Source organism: Ahaetulla prasina, chromosome 2, assembly GCF_028640845.1.
Source record: "Ahaetulla prasina isolate Xishuangbanna chromosome 2, ASM2864084v1, whole genome shotgun sequence".
In the NCBI taxonomy this organism is placed as follows: Eukaryota; Metazoa; Chordata; class Lepidosauria; order Squamata; family Colubridae; genus Ahaetulla; species Ahaetulla prasina.
This window is the reverse complement of record NC_080540.1, coordinates 119,506,190-119,531,762: the sequence shown is the minus strand read 5'-3', so window position 1 is coordinate 119,531,762 and position 25,573 is coordinate 119,506,190. Positions and strand designations below refer to the sequence as shown.

General features: G+C 39.1%; 1 protein-coding gene across 9 annotated transcripts in view; it reads left to right on the top strand.

The window, feature by feature from the left end:
• The first annotated feature begins 4,953 nt into the window (after positions 1–4,953).
• Positions 4,954–25,573, top strand: part of WIZ (WIZ zinc finger) — an 85,010-nt gene continuing 64,390 nt past the window's right edge. For 4 of the 9 annotated variants that reach the window (XM_058167146.1, XM_058167149.1, XM_058167148.1 and 1 more), the window contains exons 1-2: positions 4,960–5,166; positions 16,756–16,963. In XM_058167146.1, the coding sequence (XP_058023129.1) occupies positions 16,837–16,963 (127 nt within the window). In that variant the 5' untranslated portion in view covers positions 4,960–5,166; positions 16,756–16,836. Of the gene's footprint in view, positions 5,167–5,322; positions 5,338–16,755; positions 17,213–25,573 lie in introns of those variants that run through there. The other 5 variants (XM_058167152.1, XM_058167143.1, XM_058167150.1 and 2 more) reach the window with 5 other exon arrangements.

Sequence of the window (25,573 nt, the reverse complement as noted above, 5' to 3'; positions counted from 1 at the left end):
CTGCAGCCTCCGGGTGCACCTCAAGGGCAGCCCCATGTAGAGAGCATTGCAATAATCCAGCCTAGACGTAACCAGAGCGTGAGTGACCGTGCATAAGGCATTTACTGAAATAGTTAATGAAACACATAGTTTGATAAAGGTAAAGAATTTGTAAAATATATTAGGCAGCCATTTTAAATCACATTGCTTTATTTTCTTGTTAAACCAACAGGAATATTTTTTTCCTCTTGGTTGGTATGGAATGGTGTGGTGGGATGTCTGTCTGTTACTTACCTACCTACCCATCCATCCATCTATCCATCCATCCGGCTTGGGAAGGTCTAGCCCATAGGTGTCAAATTCGTGGCATCACAATTGCTGTTACGTTGTGACGTTTTTCCCCTTCGTGAAGCTGGAGTGGGCATGGCCTGCGCATAACGCATCCGTTCCACAGGCCACCAGTTTGACACCTCTGGTCTAGCCCATACATTGTACAGATGTTTCTATACAGAATGCTATCACTTGATTGTGCCATTCAGTGTGTTATTCCTGCCTACATCCTACACCCTGCCATTGTGTGATGGATTGAGGCCTTTCTATATAATATCTCAGGTCCTTTCTCAGGATAAGCCCCTGCTTCTAGGATCTAATGATTAGTGCCTGTTCTTATGCTACTATGGATAGTGCCTCAGTGCTGTCTTTTAGTCCAGCCCTTTCTAGCCACTGGAATGATTTCCCAATGTCTGCCTCTTTAGCTATCTGTTGATAGTACATCCCATATAGAGTGTTGTCTTGGCGTGGCTTTACCTCTGCTTGATATTTCTCCCATGTCTGCTACTGCCTCGGGCATTCTCTCAGTAGTTAATCTTGAGGTGCCATCTCACTGATGTACTCCTGGATGCCTTGGGTTTTATCCAGGACAGTGGCCTAGAGACAGTTACCGGACTCCGCCCACCCTCTTTCCACCTGGTGTACAATCCCTGGGTATTGGATTTGAAGTAGAAAAAAGCACATTGTGAGCAGTTCTGGGCCTTCACATTGGCAACTTCTATGTCCTGCTTTGGCCAGCTCAGCATGCAGCATGGGATCTGGTGATTGGCAGGGTATATTGATAATGTGGGGCCCATTTTTCCCACTGAGCTGGCTTTTCAGGATCTTATCCTTTGATGATAGCTGTTTTCCTTGCCTCCCCATTGTAGTTCTCATATGAAGGAGATGGTTGAATTCCTATCCAAGTCCTTGTAATAATGTGGCTGATAAGTACAAGCTATGCAGAACAGCAGCATGAACAGTGCATCACCATGGTATGCGCTGCACTTGATGACTACTTATGAGTTGTCTTGAGTTGACTTCAAATGTTGTCTCCCATAGTCCCATTGAGTTTTTTGAGAAAGGTCCTTAGTGGTTCTGTTGACTTTGTATAGCACCAGCCATTCATAGATCACTGTGTGTGGCACTAAGCCCTAGCCTAGCCTTTCCAGTAGTCAGTTCAGGTTGTGTTTGATTGGTCAGTGTAGATCTTGAATCTTGGGCGATTGATCTACCTATGAGCAACTGGTATTTTGAGCCTCTGGTGTTATCCCAATACCCTTATGAGTTATGCTCATGTACTCGCTCATTTGGTTCTGTAACTTGATGACTATGATCCTGATAGGACAGCTCATGTCATGTGGAGGCAGATTATTGGCCAGTAGTTAGATGAAGATGGCCCCTTGTAGTTTGTTTGAGTTATAGTAGTAATAGTGATTGTCATGAGGGTTCTAGTGACATCTTGTAGCATACTATCTGATGGTAATTTTCCACTGAGCCCTAGTAATGAGGGATGAGGTAGCTAGTTCACATTGCATTGCACTTCCAGGTTGAAAGGATTAGCCACTGACATCACTGTTGCTTGGGGGATGCCCAGTTGGGGGCTCCTTTCATGTTTCTGGCAGGAGTTGAAATGAAGGATGGGAGCTCATCCCACCCCACAGCAGCACTGTCTCAAATGTGGGCTTGCTGCTTGTCAATTCAGCATCCTAACAACATGAGCCACTATGCTCCTTCTGTAGCTAGTTTATCCATGCTTCGTGTGCTCTTTAATGGAGAGGGTGGTAGTGATGTTCCAGCTTCATGTTGGCTGCATATCTAGTTCTTCTGGGTCTTCTGAATATGACATGTAATTGTAATTGGTTTATCTCAAGTTCTGAGAGCAACTTCCTCTTCACTGTGTTGAAGCATTAGTTAATTAACTCTGTTAGTGTAGACGCAGATCTTCCGTCCATCTATACTTTCTTCATATGTTTCATATATTCCTTCACATTAGATGTCCTGTTGTAGCAGCATTCCATCAATTCCAGACTCTCTTCCAGTAACTCATTTATTAGATTGTCCTGGCTCCCAAATATATGACACGCGTTTTGTTAATCCAAGTGATATCCAAGCCGGCATGATACTCCTAGTTTGTGTCATATTTGAGGTAGGCAAGTGAAGCATTATGGGATCTTTGTCCAACAAGCCCTACTGATAATGTAGGTACCAGCCAGGATTGGAACCCTAGTCTCCAACGTCAAAGGTGCCATTCTAATTACTATGATGTCCAGCTATATACATACATACATACATACATACATACATACATACATACATACATATATATATATGTATGTATGTATGCTAATGACATACTGTAAACAGGCATGCAGAAATAGTCTTCACAAAGGTGTGCAGGAACCCTTAAGGGAAAATAAAAGCAACTTTGTCTTGATTCTGTTTGGTATAAAAGAGGGCAGAAGAAAACTCTGATAGACCTTTAAGATTCTATGTTTATATCTTTCAACAATAAAATAATAAAGAATCCTTCTAATCCAGGGGTCTCCAACCTTGGCAACTTGAAGACTTGTGGACTTCAACTCCCAGAGTTCCTCAGCCAGACTTGTGGACTTCAACTCTGGGAGTTGAACTCTGGGAGTTGAAGTCCACAAGTCTTCAAGTTGCCAAGGTTGGAGACCCCTGTTCTAATCTTTAGTGTTTGTTTATTGATCAGGCTTATTTCAAAGGACTGACATGTTGAAATGTGTTTTGTTAAGTTCATCATGCTTACTAAAATTCAATAAACATTTAACCACACAAAGCTTCCTTTTTCTTCCAAAGTGTTCAAAATAATTGTGTCTCCTCTTCCTCCCTTTTGATTTAAAAAATATTAAACTAAAAATGGTGAGTTTGCCAGTTTTTGTAATGATCTAGTACTAGTATAGACTAATATAGATGTCTACTCCAATTGAATGAAATGCGCTAGAGGAATACAAGATTAGAATCCTGTAAGGGCTGAATGAGAAAAGAAAGCCAATCTCTGATTATACAGGTAGTCTTTGACTTCCAACCATTCATTTAGTGACCATTCAAATTTACGACAGTAAATTGAAAAAAGTGATTTCTGACACACAACTATTGCAATGTCCTGGCAGTTATGTGATAAAAAATCAGCCCCTTGGCAACAGTCATAGATTTATGATGGTTGTAGTGTCCCACAATCATCACTTCCCAGATGGTTTCTGACAAGCAAAGACAATGGAGGAAGCCAGATTTGCTTAAAAAAATATATGCTTCACTTAATGACCATGGTGTTTAGCAACTATGGCAAAAAAAGGTTGTAAAATTGAGTGTGACTCACTTAACAACCACCTCACTTAACAATGAAAGTTTAATTCTGATTTGTGGCTATAATGCAGCCTTTCGGTGGAAGCTGCAGTTTGTTTGAACCTGAGTTTTGAAAACCAAAATTGCAAACCCAAATGTACATCTTAAGGAGTATTCCCACAGTTTACTCAGAGGTTTACACTGAAATATATTCACTGGGATCTATATGTAGACACATACCGAATTGGGCAGCACAGTTCCAATTTCTACATTTCATTCCATGTAGTAACATCTTTTAAGAAAAACAAATCGGAAAGAAGGGAGAGAACCTAACTTTCGGGTAGGGGGAGGGACCGATATCTCCAACCTCTTCGGAAAGTTTCAAATCCCCCTTATATATGAGAAGAAAAGGCTTTTCTTCATCATTAACAGCACTTGGCTGGCTATGCAGAACGGGTTGCGAAGTCCTGAGCCCGAGTGATTTCTGAAGCTATATACTTGTGCTGGGAAAAAAGAAAAGCAAGGGGATGCGTCAATCATCTCAATCCGCGTGTATTGTTCTTGAAGGCGGCTTCCTCGAGTCGAGCGCATCTCTCAGCTTGCCTAGCCTTCTGGGGGGGAGAAAGGGTGCAAGTCAGCAGCCGACAGTTCTCTTGTCTTCGCCTCCTTCCTGCCCGGATTGTGGCGCCTTCAGCGGTGCTTTTGGTTCCAGATAGGCGAGCGGCAGAGCACTGCTGAGGTCAAAAGACGGAGTAAGTAGCCACGGAATTCACTTCCCGCCTCTTGACGTCCTTCGCTCAAGCGCGGGTTTTGCGCCACGAGTAAACGCGAGCCAGGCTGGAGACTTCGCTCACGTGTAAAGCGACCGCGTCGCCCAGGTTTGAAGGCGGAGGAGTCTGGACACCTGTCCGGTTCCTTTCCTTCCTCTCTCGATTACCATCTGCCTTTGCATACAACGTCGCTCCGCCCCGGCTCGCTTTTCCGGACACAAGGCGGGGGGAGGGGGGGCTTGCAAAGAAGCCACGTTGCCACGGCGAGGAGCATCGGCTTGCTTCCCACGCCCCCCTCCCCTTCGCGACGCCGGATCCCTGGCTAAGAGGCTGCTCGGGGGCTTCCCGTGGAATGGAGCCCGAGGCCCTTACCTTGCCCCGGCCTGTGACGTCACCCGCGAGCCAGAGGGGAGCGTCTCGCCTCGCTTCTCCCAACATGGCGCTGCGGCCGTTGTGTTGCTATAGACGCTCTGTGCCTGCGACTCTAAGGAAGAGGGGTGGAGAGGCGGTCGGATCAGCCCAGGCAGCTGGGCTGGCCGGGTAGGGAGGAGAGGGGGGGGGAAGGGGGGGAGTTCGCGGGACGGAGCGGGAGGGGGATTTAAAGGAGCCATGTCCCCGGCGCGACAGCCTCGACTGCTGTTGCTGCTGCTGCTGGAGAGGCCGGAGCCGGGCGGGGGACCGAAGAGGAAGGGACGGCAGCGGTTCTGCCCGAGCCAAGCAGAACAGCCGACCCAACCCTGAGCGCCCGGGGGGTGGTGGCGGTGGTGGCAGAGGCGGCAGCGGCCCCCGCCACAGGATGGTGAGTGTGACCCGGGAGGCAGAGCGGAACCGGGAAGAAGGACCTGGCCGGAGGGGATGGAGCCAGCAGGGAGCCAGGAGGCGGTGCTTCGGGGCGGGGGGCGGGAGGGGGGGGAGACAAGTGACAGGGAGGCGAGAGTGTGCCCGCAAAACCAGTCCTGCTGTCAGGGAGGTGAGTGGCAGGTAGGCCACGGGCGGGGTGGCGGGTCCGGCTCCTTTGACTAGGGGCGCGAGGAGAGGGTGGTCGGCTCCTGCAGCTGCCTTCACACGGGGCAAATGACAGGTCCCGTGGAGGCTGGCCGGGGACAGCGGAGGAGCTGGAAGAGTCGAGGAGGAGGAGGCTGGGGGGGGGTGTCACTTCAGACAGGACAGGTGCAGGGGAAGGGGGAGAGTGGCCCTGTAAGGCACTCGGCGGTTCATGAGTATTGGACCCCTGAATGTAGCTACTGGCGGTAAGATTTGGACGGTGGCGATGCAAAGGTGCGAGCTTGTGCATGTCTGTCTGTGTGGAGGTTCTTCGTTGGGGACTACATTCGCATTCCTCTTGCATGGGGGTGGGGTGGTGGGGTAGGGAAGCGTAAAACCATCCAGGTGAGTGAAATAAATTGTCCAGGATAGGGGATTATTCCTATGGTGATTTAATCCTGGGCAAAGTTTTTGTGAAATTTGAAGTTGTTGCATCTGAAAGGGCTGAGCCTCAACTACCTCAAAACAATTGAACTGCTGCTCTGTTCTGGATAGTGGACATGGTTTGTGGCTGATAACAGGCATGGCGTGTATAAAATGTATTTTCCTTAAGATTGCGCTCTTGTATCCAATTACTCAGTTGAACTCAATGGGAACTGCTTCTTAGTAAGAAGGTGTAGAATTATTCTTTTAAGGTTCCTGTCACTGAAACTGGCTGCTCATTTGGCATGTTTTTTTTTAATCAAGCAGTTTACTAGGGTCTTACCTGAATAGCTAACCAGTGAAACAATTACTACAGTACCTAGGCACACAATCTGAAATCTATTTATTTGGAAGAAAATACATTTGGAAACAGGATATACCTGAATTCTCAGGCATGTATTTTTTATTATGGATTCTTTGATTCTATAACCTGTGGGAAATATTTCCTGTTAACGTTATTATATAACATTCACATTATCCAAATTCTGCTTGTGTTTGAAATAAAGCAGCATATGTCATAGTTTGAGACCTGAGTTTTCTGAGTGAGGCTGGTGCTTCCCATTAGGAAGTATCTAATAGGGTGCTGAATGGTGACACGAACAAGTAATGTCAAAAATGTGATGAAATGAATCTTAACTCATCATCAGTAAGGATAAACGCTATCTTTAATTGTTCACATCTGAAATTGTAAACTAACCATTTTGAGAAGGAAAGAGAATATTTTTAAATTTAGGCACCAATGATGTTAGGGATAGATTTATAAAAGGGTCATGTTTATCTTTTATCATCCCTTTTTTGTTTACTTTACTAGAGGTTCTTCCACATATTAATCTTAATTGTCTTGCCAGTTCACAAAATTTTAATTGAATTTAAATAAACTGGCTTCCAGTGAAAATTCTTACTATTTCTCTTCCTTCTTATTATGAAATACTTACATACACACATACACAACATACACAAGAACACACACATTGTAAGAAAGGGAGGAATGGAATAATCATATTGGTAATAACAAGAGCTATCCAAAAGGACATATCTTTAACTACATATAACAAGCACGTTTATAGTTTTGCTTCAAAGAACTACTTTACCAAGTGCTTCGCTGCTGTCTCCTGGATATTGGGAAAAGTTATAAAATGCAGAATTCAAAGGAGACACTTATCATGGTAGACTACCTTATGTATGTTGACATTCTGTTCTTAGATGTTTCAGTGATAAAAGTATATTATAGCAAAAATGATAAAAGAAGCTTGTGATTCTTTAAAAACTTAATAGAATGTTCTATCAAGTACAATCCACGTTATGTCAGCTGTACATTATATTTTTGCTAATTTAAGCAATTAATACATCAATTGTATCTATAGAACGATTATCCAGTAGATTCAACTGACACAGGCTCAGAACTTCCCTAATCCTGTAGTCTTAATGCCCATCATAGCATTTTATGGGTCATTATATAAATATTTGTTATAATAATCTCAATAGTACTATGTTAAGAAGGGCTATGGAGATTCTTGCCCTTCAACTAACTATATTCAACTAGATTGAATGTGAGCTTCAAAATATAACAGTGAAATACAATTTAACAAACTACCCGGTTTTGATAGTAACTTTCATATCTGCAATTAGCAAAAAAAATTAAAATAAGAAATTCTTATATTCATGGAAGAAGCTTTGACTTGGGATTAGATCCTTGAGAGAAGGGTTTTTACATGTTGTAAACTATTTTTTTATATGGAGAATAACAATCAGGGTTTAATCAGAACACATACATTTTCCTGTTCACACATAACAATTGCTACTTGTCTTAAATTACAGATTATATGGTTGTTAAAAAACTGAAATCCTTGTTGCTTCCTAGTAGTATGTGGTTATGTTCTTCAGTTTACTGAATTCATCATAAGACATTATTGAATTAATGAAGTGATAGGAAGTCTATTAACTAATAATTGAAAATTGATTAAGTATATGTTTGTATACATCTCCCAGGAATTTACCAAAAGGGAAAGTGTGTTGCAACACATTAATGAGAACTATTTGATATAGCAGTTAAGACATTAAACTAAAAACAGTGAGATCCTGAGTTTTAGAATTGCCTTGTTCTGAAGGTGGCTGGGTGACTTGAGCTTCCTCTCTTAGCCCTAGGAAGAAGGCAGGGTAAACCACTTCCAAATTCCTTGCCAAGAAAACTGTAGACTAGTTCAGGCATTTATCAGGACTCACATTGACTCAAAAGCACAAACAACAATAATAAAAGAATGTTATATTAGACATAAGATACTTGTTTTCAGCTTATTTTTTTCAGGCAGGTGTTGATTAAATGTGTATTTCTAATTTCCAAGTCTTTGGTTACAGTTTAAAGAATGAATTCATTTTTTTTATTAAGGAGCTATTAATACATTTTGAATTCTTCCGTTACATTCACCTTTATAATCATTTAATCTTCTTATGATTAAAATCATTGTCTAATTTTCAAATACAATGCTTGATCTGTTAACCAATAATAGGTGTATTATTTCACATAAATTCAAAAATAATAAATATGTGGAAATGTTTCTATATGCATATAGGCAATACAAACCCTAATGGTATTAATCAAAGTAGCAAGGAAAGGATGGTCATTCTAAATTTCCCTTTCTGGGTATTATTGCCAAACAGAAGAGCCGAGACAGAGGCTTCTGAAAAGTTATGACCTCTATTTGCTAATAATCACTCACTTCCCTGCATCACTCATAGCAGGGAAAATATTTGCTGAAAACATTTCTTGGCAATTCTTTTCCTTCTCTTTGTTATCTTTCTCATTTCTTTCTTTGCCTTCTATATAGTTGAAATTCAGATTGTAATTTCTGTAGAACTGAGACCTAGCCTGAACGGTGCTATTACTTTTAAAATAAAAATAACATTTTATACATGTCAAACTCTTGCACAAATTTTTCTCTTTCATTTATAAAATTTTATTATATCAGTACATACTGTAAAGCAACCTATGACAATTTATTAAGGGAAGTTATATTTGTATAACTTTGTTATAAGTTCTGGAAGCAGAAGTACCATTTTCTTCCTCATCACTGCAATTTTACATATACTTCTCTAAGAGTACTGTAAATATAATGACACAAGTTCAGAATAAACATGCATAAGTTTTGGTTTATTTAAACAGCAATGATCATATTACTATTCCAGTTTTTTGTGAGATTATTTTGAAAAATGTCCAAACTATGATATTTTTAATTGCTTTCATATTATACACGATGTGATTTCTTTGGTTTTTGCTTAGTGTGCTGTGTGAATCCAACTATTGTAGTTTATTGAAGAAAGCATGACTTAACATAATATATAAACCCAGACTTAATATATGGACTGATGGTTTGGACAATTATGGTAATAAAGCCATTTTGTTTTTATTGGATATTTTTCATTTCATGAAAAGCAAGCGGTAGTGCTTCTGTTTTAGTTTTTTGCATTTTCCATTTGCAAGGCTACTGTAGAATAACAAATTGTAGTGCCTTTGCTGTTTTTTAACGTTTATACCTGATATAAATTAATTACTCAGCATGATTTCTTTCTTGAGTAAGTGTGCCTTTCTTGTCAAAGATGCATGGCAAGGGAATCCTGGCAGTGTATTAATCCACTGTATTCAGTATGCTGTATCTGCATTAAACTTATCAGAAATTAGTGGCTTGTCTTATTTAGTTCTTTGACACAAAGGTCCCAATTGAAGAACGTTGGAGGTAGGTTAGGGCAGCTATGTTAAAAACTAAATTATAGTTTACCATCATTCTGCTGATCTGGTGTAGCATCTTTGCAAACTCAAATAGTTATAAGGTCAATTTAGATACCGGTACTTGCCACAGCAAAGCAGATTGTGAGGAGGCATGTTGAAGAGACTGTTGACCTTTGGGTGGAGGTCAATTTGTCATTCAAGAACAATTTATATAGAATAAAAGTATAGCAAATATGACATTGTGAGAAAACTGTGAAGTGGTTGTCTTCTGTTTTTACCCACAAACCATGTATATGTATTTAGACAGCCACAGCCTCGTTTAATTTCACTTATGAATATCTATCTCCTCCTAGTGGTAACTGTATTTGTTGTTTTTCCACTGGCATTGGTTTGGGGATGAAATAACCATGTTTTCTTGCTTCCAAATGAATTGTCTGAATCTTACTGTTTAAGGGAACAATCTGAGTCCAGTAGAACCAGCTACTGTTGACTATAGATGAGATAATATCTATTGCCAATCTCTCTGTTAGTATATTGTTTAAAATGTTATTCATGAAGAACAATGAAATGCAGTAGTTTTGTCCAACTCCCATGTACTCACTGGGGTACTTCCTTACATGCTGTGCAGTGTTTATAATGTTTTTAATACAACTATGTTTGTGTTAATAACTGCTTATTGTTTTTGTATTTTTTTTTGCTTCTTGTGAGATGGGCAGTTATAGAAATTTGATAAATAGCAATTTGGTCATCCAAATGTGATAAATGCCATATAATAGACAAAACACATAGTTTACCCAAACTGTGGCTTGATCACAGTTTATATGACCATCCACAGTAATTTGTCTTTTATCTTTTTCAAGCTAACTATAATTCAGTGTATATGGGTTCATAAAGTGGTTGATGACTAATATATTTGCTTTCAATTAATATGCCTGTTTTCATTTTCACCACTGCAGGATGTAGTTAACACTTCATATATAATTCAAAGCAAAAAGTAGATATTATGAGATGAAATGAGAGAAAAAAGTTTTTTTATACTTAAAATTCTAGATCCTATGTACAATTATTTTAAAAATATGATCTCAGCGGCTAGAATTCTGAGTTTAGTTTTCTTGGTGAGAATATCCCATTAATGGGCTTCATAGGTTAATAGAAGAGCAGAAGCTTTTTTCTGTTTTGTCTATAACTTCTTGACACATAGGGAAAAACTGATTTGGAAATGATACTTAAGAAAAAAAATTATTGAATGGTAGATTGGAAATTGAATATGATTTAGCAGAATTATATAATTGAAAAGTGCATTTTAATTTATATCCATAGAAGTAGGGTAGGCCAGTTGGAGGCCAGTTCTGCTTTCCAACCAGCTAAATTAGGAACAGACTTATTCCAACTTGTTGCAACTAAGTATGCTTGAAAGTCAAAAGGATTAATTCATCCTATTCAGAGGTGGTATTTAGCAGGTTCTGACCAGTTCTGGAGAACTGGTAGTGGAAATTTTGAGTCGTTCAGAGAACCTGTAAATACCACCTCTGACTGGCCCCACCCCCATCTGCCTCCCAAGTCCCAGCTGATTGGGAGGGAATGGAGATTTTACAATATCCTTCCCCTGCCATGACCAGCAAGCCACGCCCACAGAACTGGTAGTAAAAAAAATTTGATCCCACCACTGGTCCTATTCTTTTAGAGAGAAGGTAGGGAGAGCCAACAAATAGGAGAGAATAGAGTCTGGGAGAGGAAATTGGAGGGTTGACTCAATGAGGAAAAATCAGCCTTACAGAGTGGAAGAGAAAAAGATGAATGTCTATATTTGTCTGATTAAGGAATAGAATGCATGGTTATTTGTTTAACAGATGAAGAGAATATATACATATAATATCTTCGAAATAGAAAAACAGTGACTTGATTTACACACTGCAGCTTTGCTCGTGGATCCAGATAGCAGCTGACATAAGCAACATCAAGGGGATGTTGATGATGGCATCCAGCAGGCCTTAGTTCCAACAGAGAAGAAATCTGCCTTTCTGAAGTCTACTACAGATGAAGTTATCCAGGACCGAACACAGCAGATGGCACGCTGGGTGCAACATTGCTCTGAGTTATACTCCAGAGAAAACGTAACTGAAGAATATAACATAACAAATAACATTGAGTGCCTGTCTGTCTTGGAGAAGCTTGATAGTGAGCCAACTTTAGAAGAACTAAACATGGCCCTGGATTCCCTTGCCTCTGGCAAGTCACCTGGGAAAGATAACATCCCTGCCGAAGTTCTGCAGTGTTGCAAAGAGAACATCTCCACTGGATTGCATCAAATTTTCTGTCTTTGTTGGAGGGAAGATAGAGTACCACAGGACATGAAGGATGCAAATATCATCACGCTGTATAAGAACAAAGGCGACAGGGGTGACTGTAACAACTACCGCATCTCTCTTAGTGTCGTAGGGAAGCTGCTTGCCCATGTCGTATTGAAGAGGCTCCAGGTGATTGCAGAGAGAGTTTCTAGAATCACTGTGGATTTCAAGCCAACAGGTCCACTACTGACATGGTATTTTCCCTTAGACAGCTGCAGAAGAAATGCAGGGAACAAAGACAGCCACTTTTCATGGCCTTCATAGATCTTACGAAGGCTTTTGACTTAGTTAGTAGGAACGGCCTTTATAAAATTCTCTCCAAGATTGGATGTCCACCGCAGCTCATTAACATCATTAGGTCTGTTCATGAGGAAATGAAAGGCACTGTAGTTTTTGATGGCTTAACATCAGATTCCTTTGACATTTGAAGTGGAGTGAAGCAGGGTTGTGTCCTTGCGCCAACTTTATTTGGGATCTTTTTTGCTGAAACATGCTTTTGGAACTGCAACAGAGGTTATCTATCTCCAGACTAGATCAGACGAGAAACTCTTTAATCTTTCTAGATTGAGAGCAAAGTCTAAGTCCAGCTGAATTGTTTACGAGATTTCCTCTTCGTTGACATTACTGCTCACACTGCTGAAGACCTTCAACAACTTATGGACTGTTTTAGCAAGGCCTGCTAAGTCTTTGGGCTAACAATCAGCCTGAAAAAGACACAAGTCATGGGTCAGGACATGGATTTATCTCCCTGTATTACAATCTCTGCACAAGAATTGGAGGTCATTCATGACTTTGTGTACCTTGGTTCAACCATATCCGATACACTCTCTTTAGATACTGAGCTGAATAAACGTATTGGTAAAGCAGCCACAGGTCTATAGAGCCTGCGTCCTGAGCACACTCTTGTACTGCAGTGAGTCTTGAACCCTTTACGCACGGCAGAAGAGAAAGTTGAACACCTTTCATATGCATTGTCTCTGACATATTCTTGGCATGACAAAGTTGTTGTGTTTTTTATTTGAATTTATATCCCGCCCTTCTCCGAAGACTCAGGGCGGCTTATATTGTGTAAGGCAATAGTCTCATTCTATTTGTATATTTATATACAAAGTCAACTTATTGCCCCCCCAACAATCTGGGTCCTCATTTTACTTACCTTATAAAGGATGGAAGGCTGAGTCAACCTTGGGCCTGGTGGGACTTGAGCCTGCAGTAATTGTAATTGCAGGCAGCTGTGTGTTAATAATAGGCTGCATTAGCCTGGTGAGCCACTTCCCAGCCCTATAAGTTCCAAATAGTGCAGTCTTAGAACGCGCTGGAATTTCTAGCATACATACACTATTGAAACAGCGACGTCTATGCTGGCTTGGGCATGTCGTGAGAATGGCTGATGGTCAGATTCTGAAAGATTTCCTATATGGAGAATTAGTGCAGGGAAAGTGCCTTAGAGGAAGACCACATAATATAAGGATATTTGCAAAAGGGATCTAAAGGCCTTGGGAATGGACATTAATGGGAAACCTTGACCTCTGATCATTCAGCGTGGAGGCTAAAGACACAACATGGCCTTCTCCAATTTGAAGAGACACTTGTTTGGCAGGCTGAGGCAAAGAGGCAGTCCCGGAACCAGTGAAATCTGGGGGCTGGCCAGCGGACAGAATGTATCTGTTCTGTCCCCTTCACCTCACCTAAGAAAACACCCGTGTCGAAGAACGTCTGCCAGCAATTTATTTACAAGTTGGCCTGGTTCTCTTTGGCAAAGGAAAGTTCTGGCAGCGATTACCCCAGTGCCTGCCAAGTTCTTATCAAGAGTCATTGTGTTACAGTCCATCGCCGAAGCAACCAGGAGTCTACAGAATGGTCAAGAATTACTCACGAAAATCCAAGCCTTAAATCCAAAAACTCTCTGAAACTCACATGATGCAGTTCACCCTTAGTAGCTTTTGTCCGTCACAAGGGCCAGATGGCAGCCCCACCCGCTTTTATCCCCTGTGGGGTGTGGCTCAGTGACTCAGCACTCTCTGGGCCTGCCACACCTCTTCCTCTGCTGCGCACGCCTCTCTTGCCAATGGTGCCTAGGGTCTATCCAGGATTGATCCTCCTCGTCCTCTATCTGTGGAGGCTCTGACACGCCTTCTTCCTGGCCTTCTGCCAGCACTTGAGGTGTTGCCAGGAAGGAGGGACCTGGAGAGGGAGGCCTTGTCGGCTCCTCTCCCTCAATCTCGAGTCCTCCTGCTCCATGAGGACAGGCTTGGGGGCCGGAGTCACAACAGTATCTGCCCTCGGTGTGGAAGGGATTGCCACTCTCAAATTGGCCTTTTTAGTCATACCAGACGCTGTTTTAGGACCTCTCTCCAGAGCATGATACCATAGTCTTTTGAGACTGAAGGTTGCCAATGTTTGAAATGTTAATGTGGCTGGGAGGGGACTGGCTTACAATTAAGTAAGTCCTTGTGGTCTGTAAATTATTTTTCATCCGAGAGAAGCCGAGGTCCCCAATTTTACCCCAAAACTGGGGTAAACTGGGACTCGAGTATAAGCCGAGGTGGAATGAGGCACCACCGTTGGGGAAACCTCCTCCCTCAGCTGAGAAGGCTGGCGGCCCCCGCCTTCACTGCACCGCAGGGCTTCTACCGTCCGCAAAATGTGAAAAAGAAGAAAAACTCGAGTATAAGTCAGATATACTCGAGTATGCCGAGGGGCTTAAAAAAACAAAACTGAGTATAAGTCAGATATACTCGAGTATAAGCCGAGATTTCAGCACAAAAACGCTGAAAACTGGCTTATACTGAGTATAAGTAAGTCCTTGTGGTCTGTAAATTATTTTTCATGGCTTAGTTATGTGAACATAGTCAACTGTCATTTATGTAGGAATTCAGGATAAAGAAACTTGGATGTGAACCAGGTCTGTCTCCCTTTCTCTTTTTATTTATTTATTGTTGAACATGATTGTGAAAGAATGATTATATTTGCACTATGGGGTTTGCTGATTTTTGCATTTGAAAGGAAGTACGGTAATTTCAAAGTTAATCTTCTATTTGGGAAACTTATTTTTCAAAAAAAAAATTAGATAACCTTTTTGAGAATTGATACAATAAACATGGGATTAAAACAGCGTGCTTGCATTCTAATTTCACCTGCTTTCCTTTTTTAAAAAGGAATAGTTTGCTCCAATACTACATATTAGCCACAATTCATGCCAGGCATTTTATGATAGTAATCATATCTTCCTCAAAACTCCAATGGTCTCACAGGCCAAAAAGGTTTGAGACTCTTATGTAAGACATCATGGAATTCCAAATTAAATATAGACATTGATTTTTTATAAAAAAGTTACTTAAACGTAATCTCAACCAGTTTTATCTTACTTTGAAAGAAGAGTTTATACAGAAAGAAATAAGGTCACATGGGCAGTTAGTTTAGTTGGGTAAAGAGATAATAGAAATCATGGCAAAATTACATGAACACCTTAAGAGTCAGGACGATTGCTCAAGGTGTCTTCTGCCAAATAGAGATTGGCGGATGGTTATTGGAAGGCTGACCTCCTGAATAGAGAATGCCATTTCTAAAAAAGGTTGTCTGATAGTTATTTTATGGTTCCTTTGGTGTCAGGTAGTAAACCTGTTTATCTCAGACTCTTTAAAAAGTTTTTTTTTAATACTGAGTTAACTGATGCTTAATATTATTTATTTATTGTTTTGGCACTGTTTTTTTCTGATTTATTCTGTAGTAACTCCTTACAGAACAGTAAGGAGTTAATTCCCTTGATGATTTAATTGGCTTGGAATTGGTAGACAACTAGAGTGAAATGTTAAAATATGTATAACAAAGGATTTGAGAATTGTCAGTCTGATGCAAATTTTCCACCATAATGTATCTTCATCTTCAATAAACTCAATATAAATCCTAGGTGTAGGTAGTTATGTTTCTTTGGAGAAAATTGTGTTTTCCTTTTAGGATTTGCATTTCATTGAATTGTATGTAGATTGCAATTCTATATTTAATACTTGCATAACACAGCTGAATATATGCTGACTGATTGTATCTGCAATAAAGATTGGTCATACGTTTAAGTGACCAAGAATTAAAGCTTCCTGTCTGAGAGAGATACGTTTGCTACTGCTTTTTTTCTCTTTCCCTTCCCATGCATACATTTAGACAACTGTCTTTGTTCATGCATGTCATGTAAGATTCAGATTATACTTTTATTTCAGAATATGACTTGATGAATTATCCCATAATAGATAAAATGCAGCTGAGACATACTTCTCATGAATATATTTCTTTAAACACTGTTCTACACACTGTGTATAGAACCAACGTGCCACAAATCAAGTTGATAGTACTCTAATACTATAGAACTCTAACGGTCAAGGCTGCAAAATATGTATGTCGTATCTTTGTCTTCTGCAGTACATATTAAAGTGACTTTACTCAAGTCTGCTCTGTATAGGGCAGTAAAGCTTGATGCTCGAAGTCAAGTTTGATGCTTAAAATCTCAAGAGTTTCTTGGTTTACTCCAACCATATATCAATATCCTCCTGAAGGCTGTGATACCTATGTTATAGCTTTGCATCTGAGTTAAACTGTCTTACAGGCAAGACAAGGCTGTAAATAAAACATGTTTGACTTGGTGTATATTATTCAATTCTGTTGAACGAAATTGTTTCATTCTACTCCAGAAATTATCTCTACCCCTAGACAAGAGACATTTTTTCTGAATCACATAATAAATATTTGTAACAGGTACATTAAATTTCAATCAACATATTTGAAAAAGGACTTGTGTGAAATTCATCCTTCTAAATTATTCTAAACATGAGACATTATGATACCTTTTTTATTATAGGTTGTCTGGCAGTAATTGTTGCAAATCCACCAAAGCCTTGATGTTTGGTTTGTGAAATTGACACAGCGGAATCCACAAGGAATGGAGAAATCGGTTTCCACTGCTTTATCAGAACAGGAGAAAGAGCATGAGGATGACCAAGAAAAAGCTGTGCCAATGACCCTTGTGTCAAACAAAGAGGATCTTATTGCCCTTGAGTATTCCCAAGGTGAAGCGAGAATTCCTGCTTTTTTTAAAGATGCAAAAACATCTCTTGAGCACACAGCTTTGTTGAGGGCATCAAAGGAAGGGGGGATTGATCTGAGAGAGGCTGGCCCAAATTTTTCAGAAAAACTAGAAGCCATGAATAGAGAGGGGAAAGTGACTGAGATGTATAGTCATAAAGAGTGTATCAATTTATTATCCCTATTTATTCATCAAGATTCAGATGCTGTTTTGGAAGACTGTGAAGTCACAGGTAAGTCTAGTGCTACATAATGGCAGGCTTCATAAGGCTTTATTTCTTGCTCCATAGATAAGCCAGAGTTCAGAGAGCACCCTGAGATGAATATGAAAGAATTATCCAACAAGTCAAGAACAAAATCACAGAAAGATCTAAATGTGATTCTTATGCTGTGGATAATTGGATTAAGACTGGAAATATATAACATGGCTATAGTATGTTTGTTTAAGATATACAGGAACATGATAAAATGTATCCTAGTTTTAGGGACACAGTTGGACAAAGGAAAGCTTTACCTTTTTTTATTAGGAAGCATGGTCATTTTTTGTTAACAATTTCTGCATATGGGATTGAGTAAACTTTTACAAGCTGCAGGCAACCCTTTCTCTTTTTACTCTGTTTGGGGACATAAAATATACAATGTGATTGCACTGATGTGAGTGGGAGCTAATAGTTTGGACTCTTTTTCATAAAGGTGAATTAAAGAGCAGAAATGAAGCCTTAAATCTCACAAAAGGCTTATAGGAAGGAAGTCCACAAAACTGCTTGTGTGCTGTATCTTTTAGATGGGATGGGGAAGCTAGTCTTGGAGTGTTTTTAGTTAGCGGTCCTACAATCCAGGCATCTCATAATTTCCTCTTTAGCGTATGTGCATTGTGTTCATGTAGAAGGTTAAATAAGTGGTGGGAAAAGATATTAAGGTTACAGATTTTTTTAAATTGTAATTGAAATAATTGCAGAATAAAAACCTTGTTTGGATATGTCAATTGGCTGCTCCAAATTGACCCCACCACATGCTAGAATACCATGTATGTTTTGACTCCTAACAAAGTCTACATACAGTGAAGCAAGGAAACGTACCCTTAATCAAAAAGATTTGATGTTAGAAGAAATTTAGGAGGTGTAAAAATACGATACATGTAGTCCTCGTCTTACAATCACAACTGAGCCCTAACTTACTAAGTGAAATGTTTGTGAAGTGAATTTTACCCCATTTTACGACTTTTCTTGCCACAGTTACCGTAAGTTGAATCAGTGCAGCTGTTAAATTAGTAATGTGGTTGCTAAGTGAATCCAACTTACCCATTATCTTTGTTTGTCAGAAGGTTGCAAAAGGGGATTGCACGGCCCTAGGACACAGCAACTGTCATAACTATGCGTCAGTTGCCAAGCATCTGAATTTTGATCACATGACCACGGGGATACTGTAATGGTTGTCAGTGTGAAAAATAGTCATCAAGTCATTTTTTTCAGTGCCATTGTAACTTTGAACAGTCACTAAATGAATTGTAAATAGTACCTGTAATTATAGAAATAATTATTATTACTGTGATAATAAATACAATATCAAATCTCTACATGATAGAATTCTGCCCATTGGAGAGTTGTGGCTTTTGAATTTTAATTGTTGGGTACCATTTCCTTGGAACTGTGTAAAGTTTATTTTTCTGTATGTTCTATCAAGCTATTTTATTATAAAAAAATATCCCTTTTTCATGGTCAAATGTAGTTTTTTTTGCAACAGACAAAAAGAGTTTTCCCCACAGTAATCCATTATGGCAAATATTGTGTGGAATGTATCAGAATTATTAATTTTAGATGTTAAAAATTGGATATACTAGTATTAACCCTGATCTCTGTTATATTTTTATATCTGCTATTATTATTGCTTCCTTGATATTTAATTATGGGCTGAAAATCCATCAATGGATATTTTTATTTACATATAAGTAAAATGAATGCCTGCACAAATGTTTTCCAAATGACATTCAGAAATAGCTGGATTTTAAAAAGTATATAAATGTCTTTCTGCTTGCCTATTTTTTCTTTTTCTTTTTTTTCCCAACTTTGTTAGCTCTTTCTGGTCATGAAGAAACAAAGAGAAATATGCAGAGCATTGAAAAGCATGCTTCCTAAGAAGCTGTGAAATTTCGTTAGGCCTCACTCACACATTTTCAGGTTCACCTTTCACAGCCAGAATGACTGAAAGCCATTCTTTTTTTAGCTAAAAGTTGATATTTGCAGTTCAGTATGTGGTGCACCTGGAAATTGGATCAGAAATCACTTATATTTTATTTTTGATAATTGGTTTATTATGAGCTGAATGAACGTTCTCCTTTCAGCAGTATATAATGGTGTATCACTGACATTTTGCATGGGAAATTGTATAGGAAATTGCCATAGGTTTGTTGTAAGAGGTAACTATTGCAAAGGTACTTCTTTCAGAATCCTGACCATAGATAGGTTTGCAATGCACCTGAGATGGCATGATAAAATTCCCACCTCAACTAATCAGACAAGGTGAAAATTACAGTTGTAGGCTACATGTGATAAATTGGCATTTTGAGGAATAAGAATTTGACCAATTGCCCAAGTATGCTTAGCCAGAAGAACAAGTGTGAGATTTATTTATTTAATTGGTTGAGGTGCTTCGTTTCTTGTCTAGAGGCACCTATCCAGGCTGAGATTTTGGGGAAGGAAACTTCCACTGGAAGGATAAATCAACATAAAACTTATTATTATTGAGAGTGTTGTTTTCAGTTAGCTAGTTTCTATGATAGTTTTCAGATTATTTCTATAGGTCAGGGGTGTAAAACTCGCGGTCCGTGGGCTAGATGTGTCATATGCTGGCTCCGCCCCAGCCCGGTTTAGTGATGGGGGGAAAGTCCCGATATGTCATGGGACACCACCTTGATAACGCGAGTCTGACATCCTTGCTATAGGTAATCCTCATACCAACAGCCTCGTTCAGTGACCTTTTGAAGTTATGCCAGTACTGTCTCAATCATATGATTGGCATTGCCATCAGAACGTAATATCCTGTTGTTGTTTTTCCCCTCTCCTGATTTTAGAGCAGACAGATTGAATAGAAAGGAAATACAAGAAAGTAAAGAAGAATACAGTGGAGAATACACATTGAAAGCAATGTGCTGGTGTTTGCAGCTACATAAAGAGCCCAAATAATTCCCCATTGTATGCCTATATATTCTCCAATCTCTCCCTTTTGTGAAGGGGGAAAATGACCAAGCAATTTGCAAAGGCAATTTCTCTTATGCCTCATTAATTCCACTCTCCAGCAGAAAGTTTTGAGATGAAAGGATTACAAGAGAGTAGTAAGTAGGCACTTAGTGGGGAATGCAGCAGGTTATGTAATGCACTTGAAGCTGCCAATGCCAGTATTGCTTTCGATATGTATTCCCATTGTGAGCCTGCTTATTCTCTTGTAATCCTTTCCTCTCAAATCAGTGTAAATACGAATATTAATTGCTTCTTGTTAATTATCCCAGTCCTGGTTTTACCATTCCAAAGGAAGGGAAGGAGGTCGGAAGGTAGGCAAAAGTGAAATGTGTGAACTCTCAGTTTTGAGCCAAAAAGCACCGTTGCAGTCACATGAATTTCCATTTACAGTAACAGCTGCTTTGCTTAGTGACAAGAGTTGCCAGTCCCAATTGTGGTCACTAAACATGGACTATATTTGCTTAGTAAAACTGCTGACCATGCTCTGGAAGTGGACGCCACATTTTGGGAATGGGGGAATTAATTGATGTATCCTTCATATTTTCTTGTGTGTGTGAAAAGTTAGTTTGGTTTCATTTTTGCTGCTAAAATTTTGATGAATTTATTCAAGATCACAGGTGTCAAACTCATTGCCGTCACATGACGTATTGGGATGTTTTCCCCCTTCACGGAGTGGGGGTGGGCATGGCCTGCATGTGACACATCTGGCCCGTGGGCCGCCAGTTTGACACCCCTGATCAAGATGATGAAGAATTTGGTAACATTATCAAATATTTTCTAAATTTCTCTAGACCATGACAAAACCTTACATTTCTTAAGATTTTTTTTAAAAAATATTAAAATACATTTAAATAATTTTGTAATCATATGGATACAAAGTTAATATTTTGTAAAAATTATGTGTCTCTTTTTAAAACAAACTCTAAATGCAGTGCAAGACGACTAATCCTGTCTTGCATTAACAGAATTCTTAAGACTGCTAAAAAACAATGGGCCTCTGTCCCAGTGTGGCTTTTTTGGCCTACAGTGTGTTTGTGATCCTGTTTCTGCTGGTAAAAGTGAAGACAAGAAATGTCTTCAGTATTCATTTCAACGTTCATTTTCTGAGAGAGAGAAGTAGAAAACAATACTTGAGGTTTGATTTCAGTTATTATCAACTTTGCATTTTGTAACTTGAGTTACCTGCTCAAACATGAAGATCCAAATATCAACCAGTACTGCAATAAAAACATCTACTTAGTCATATGCTGATCTTTACTGCTCCTTTATGCCTTTTGCTTACTTTACAATGGATTCAGCTTCAACTTATGGATAGCTAATATTTTCTAATAAACAGTGTTGATATTTCTTTCCATCTACCAGTCAAAGTACTATTTTTGTAGCCATTGATTTTTAGTTTGTAAATCTCTAGATCGGGGATCCCCAACCCCTCGGCCATGGACTGGTTCGTGTCCTATTAGGCACTAAGCCCCTCAACTGGAGGAGAGTGGCGGGTGAGCGAGCAAGCAAGCAAAGCTTCATTTGTATTTGCAGCTGCTCCCCCTCACTGCCTCAGCTACATTTCAAATCATCAGATATTAGATTCTCATAGGAGTGTGAATCCTACTGTAAATTGCGCATGTGATGGATCTAGGTTGCATGCTCCTTCTCTTTCCATCCAGTCCATAGAAAAATTGGGTTCTACGAAACTAGTTCCTGGTGCCAAAATGTTTGGGGACTGCTGCTCTAGATGTTATAAATTAAAAAAAATCCCTTGAGCTGATCTCAATTCTTCGTGACTACATCCATGCAGTTTTCTTGGTAGCATTGGAAGTGTAGTTTGCCATTGCCTTATTCTTGAATTTTTTTTCCAGTTCATGTACTTAGCCGATTACATTGTACCTGACTTCATTGTACTTCTACAGAAGTAAAAATTACTGAATTAAGTAAGAGATGTCTCAAAATATAATTAGATTATGGCTGTTGATTTAATGTAAGTGATTTTGATTAAATCTTTATATCTTTAAAACCAAGAAGAAATTTGTGTTTTCAGTAGGAGAAGAGATGTTAGAACCTAGGGATGGAGTGAAGAGGGGGATCAGCCTAGTAACCCTAGGTATCCAAAAGAAAACTAAATCCAACCCTCTTGAATGTCGCTGACCCTACCTAACTCTAAGCAGGTGCTAATCATTAGTTGAGAAGATTCCTATGCATAGATTTTAGCAACAAATCAGTTTAATTGAACCTTCACATGTTGACCTGGTCCTTCATGCCTGACAGTTTTAGTAAATATAATTCTGTAGATGTAAAATATATGACCAATATTTTGGGTTGTACTCATACATTTTATAAAGATTGTGTTTAGTTGGAAATACTGACATTGTGGATATTATGATATACAGTAGTAACAATTTTGTAAATATTTATTTAGGAAATACTTTTAAGACATACTGTCTTAAAATGACATACATCATTCTAAAATAACTGTTTTTATTGGTGATGGCAAGCAAAAGGTAAAATGGTTTCGTACATGTCTAAAATTCTAGCTACTGAAGCCAGTTTTCCAAAGTATAATATTTCTCTTTTTTATCTACACAGTTCTTGATATCTTTAATGAAAAGAGCAGGACAGGAATTTTATAAATTATAACTAGTATTTATGTAATCATACTCCATATATGTTTTAATAGCAAAGTACCTTTCCAAAATAAACTTGTAAAGTTCAGAAATTCAAGCTATGTTATGTCAGCTAATTTAAAAAGTAAATGATAAAATAATGAGAAATTAAACAGTTAATGCAAACAGTGATACAACTCTGTCTATATATCGTTGGAATCAGTTGTGGGATTCACATAATTTAACAACCGGTTCTCTGCCCTGATGATTTCTTCCAACAACCAGTTTGCCAAACTGCTCAGAAAGTTAACAACCGGTTCTCAAGCATTTGAAAAGTATTAATATTTTACTCTTACAAAGATCCTTTTCAGAATATCTATAAAAATCTCTTATGTAAAATCAAAGATATGCCATGTTCTACATCTGTTACCCTCATCAGCTACATCCACTATGGCCAGTGACAAAGGATTATCAAAACTGAAGTCCAGAGCATCTTGATAATTCCCTGTTGCCTCTCTTTCTCCTGGATCTGTGATGGTGAACCTATGGCATGCGTGCTGGAAGTGGCATCCAGAGCCATCTTTCCGGGCAAGCAAGCCATCACCCATTGTTCGTCCGGGTTCCAATGCGCCTGCCAGCTGGTCTTCACACACGCAGGAGCACAAGAAACGGGAAGAACAGTCACCCGGTGTGCATGCGCACACCAGGTGGCTGCTCTTCCGGTTTGTGGCACATGCATGCACACCAGCCACTTCCGGTTTCTGGCACGCATGCACGTGCAAAGAACAGCTGGCCAGTGTGCATACATGCCAGAAACCAGAAGATCATCTTCCCGGCACGCGCATGCGCACCAGGGAGCTGCTCTTCCAGTTTCCGGCATGCACGCTCCCGTTTTGGCACTTGGTGCCAAAAGGTTCACCAACACAGTCCTAGATCCTCCACAACACATAGTTGTTGTTTTTTCCCCTTATTAGCCTTTCCATTAGCACAATAATTCATTCTTCAGTCCTGATCTATGTAAAGAAACTGTATCATATTGCAAACACTGGAAACATTCTCTGTCTCTCAAGACAAATTGCAGATTCGCTGCCAATTTTTTGTGGACTGAGGTTTATATTTGATATTTCTTGTAATATTTCTGTGGTATTTTACTCAAAAAATTGGGGCAAATTAAAATAAGAATTTCAATTTAATTCACATTTAAAACAGATCAAATTAGTTAACACAACTAATTTTATTTTCCCATTTGGTAACATTAAAATTTAGTATTTGGCAATATGTTTTTGTGATATACTGAGGAATATACCAAACTTTTTCTAGAACATATGTAGATCTGCTGTAGACAATAACTGCAAACATATTACACTGAAATCAACCCATTTTTAATTAATATTTAATTCCTTACACTGAAATGGAAGTTTGCAAGGTACATGAGATATTTTCCAAATCAAATACAGTGCTAAATTGTTGAATACGAACCCAAGGGAAATATCTGAGAAAAGTGATCCTTTTTATAGAAATACTGGTTCTTACATTATTAATACTTAAATTACTTTCAGGTGCTGTATAGCAACAATAACACCCAACTTGATACAGAAGGTGTGAGAACTACTTGTGGCACTGATAGGAATGACAAATCAAAAGAGGGAAAGATGTGGACTGCCTGTCCTCCACAAAAGAGGCAGGAAAAAATTGGGAGGAAATGGGCAAGAGATTTTCCACCCCAAATTCCCTAACTATGGGTATCTGTGAAAATCTATAAACCTGAACAGGAAAGGGGAGGGGAGGGGAGAAGGAATTACTGAGCTAGTAAGAGAGGAATTAGAAAGGGCATGCATAAGAGCATCATGCCTACCGTTCCTGTCCTAATGTTCCCTTTGATTGTATCCAATTTCATATAGTTATTACATACTTATGATTATATTTATGCTTATATATCGTATAGTTATTTCATGCTTATGCTTATACATATATACTTTTGTGACAAATTAAAATAAGAATTTCAATTTAATTCACATTTAAAACAGATCAAATTAGTTAACACAACTAATTTTATTTTCCCATTTGGTAACATTAAAATTTAGTATTTGGCAATATGTTTTTGTGATATACTGAGGAATATACCAAACTTTTTCTAGAGCATATGTAGATCTGCTGTAGACAATAACTGCAAACATATTACACTGAAATCAACCCATTTTTAATTAATATTTAATTCCTTACACTGAAATGGAAGTTTGCAAGGTACATGAGATATTTTCCAAATCAAATACAGTGCTAAATTGTTGAATACGAACCCAAGGGAAATATCTGAGAAAAGTGATCCTTTTTATAGAAATACTGGTTCTTACATTATTAATACTTAAATTACTTTCAGGTGCTGTATAGCAACAATAACACCCAACTTGATACAGAAGGTGTGAGAACTACTTGTGGCACTGATAGGAATGACAAATCAAAAGAGGGAAAGATGTGGACTGCCTGTCCTCCACAAAAGAGGCAGGAAAAAATTGGGAGGAAATGGGCAAGAGATTTTCCACCCCAAATTCCCTAACTATGGGTATCTGTGAAAATCTATAAACCTGAACAGGAAAGGGGAGGGGAGGGGAGAAGGAATTACTGAGCTAGTAAGAGAGGAATTAGAAAGGGCATGCATAAGAGCATCATGCCTACCGTTCCTGTCCTAATGTTCCCTTTGATTGTATCCAATTTCATATAGTTATTACATACTTATGATTATATTTATGCTTATATATCGTATAGT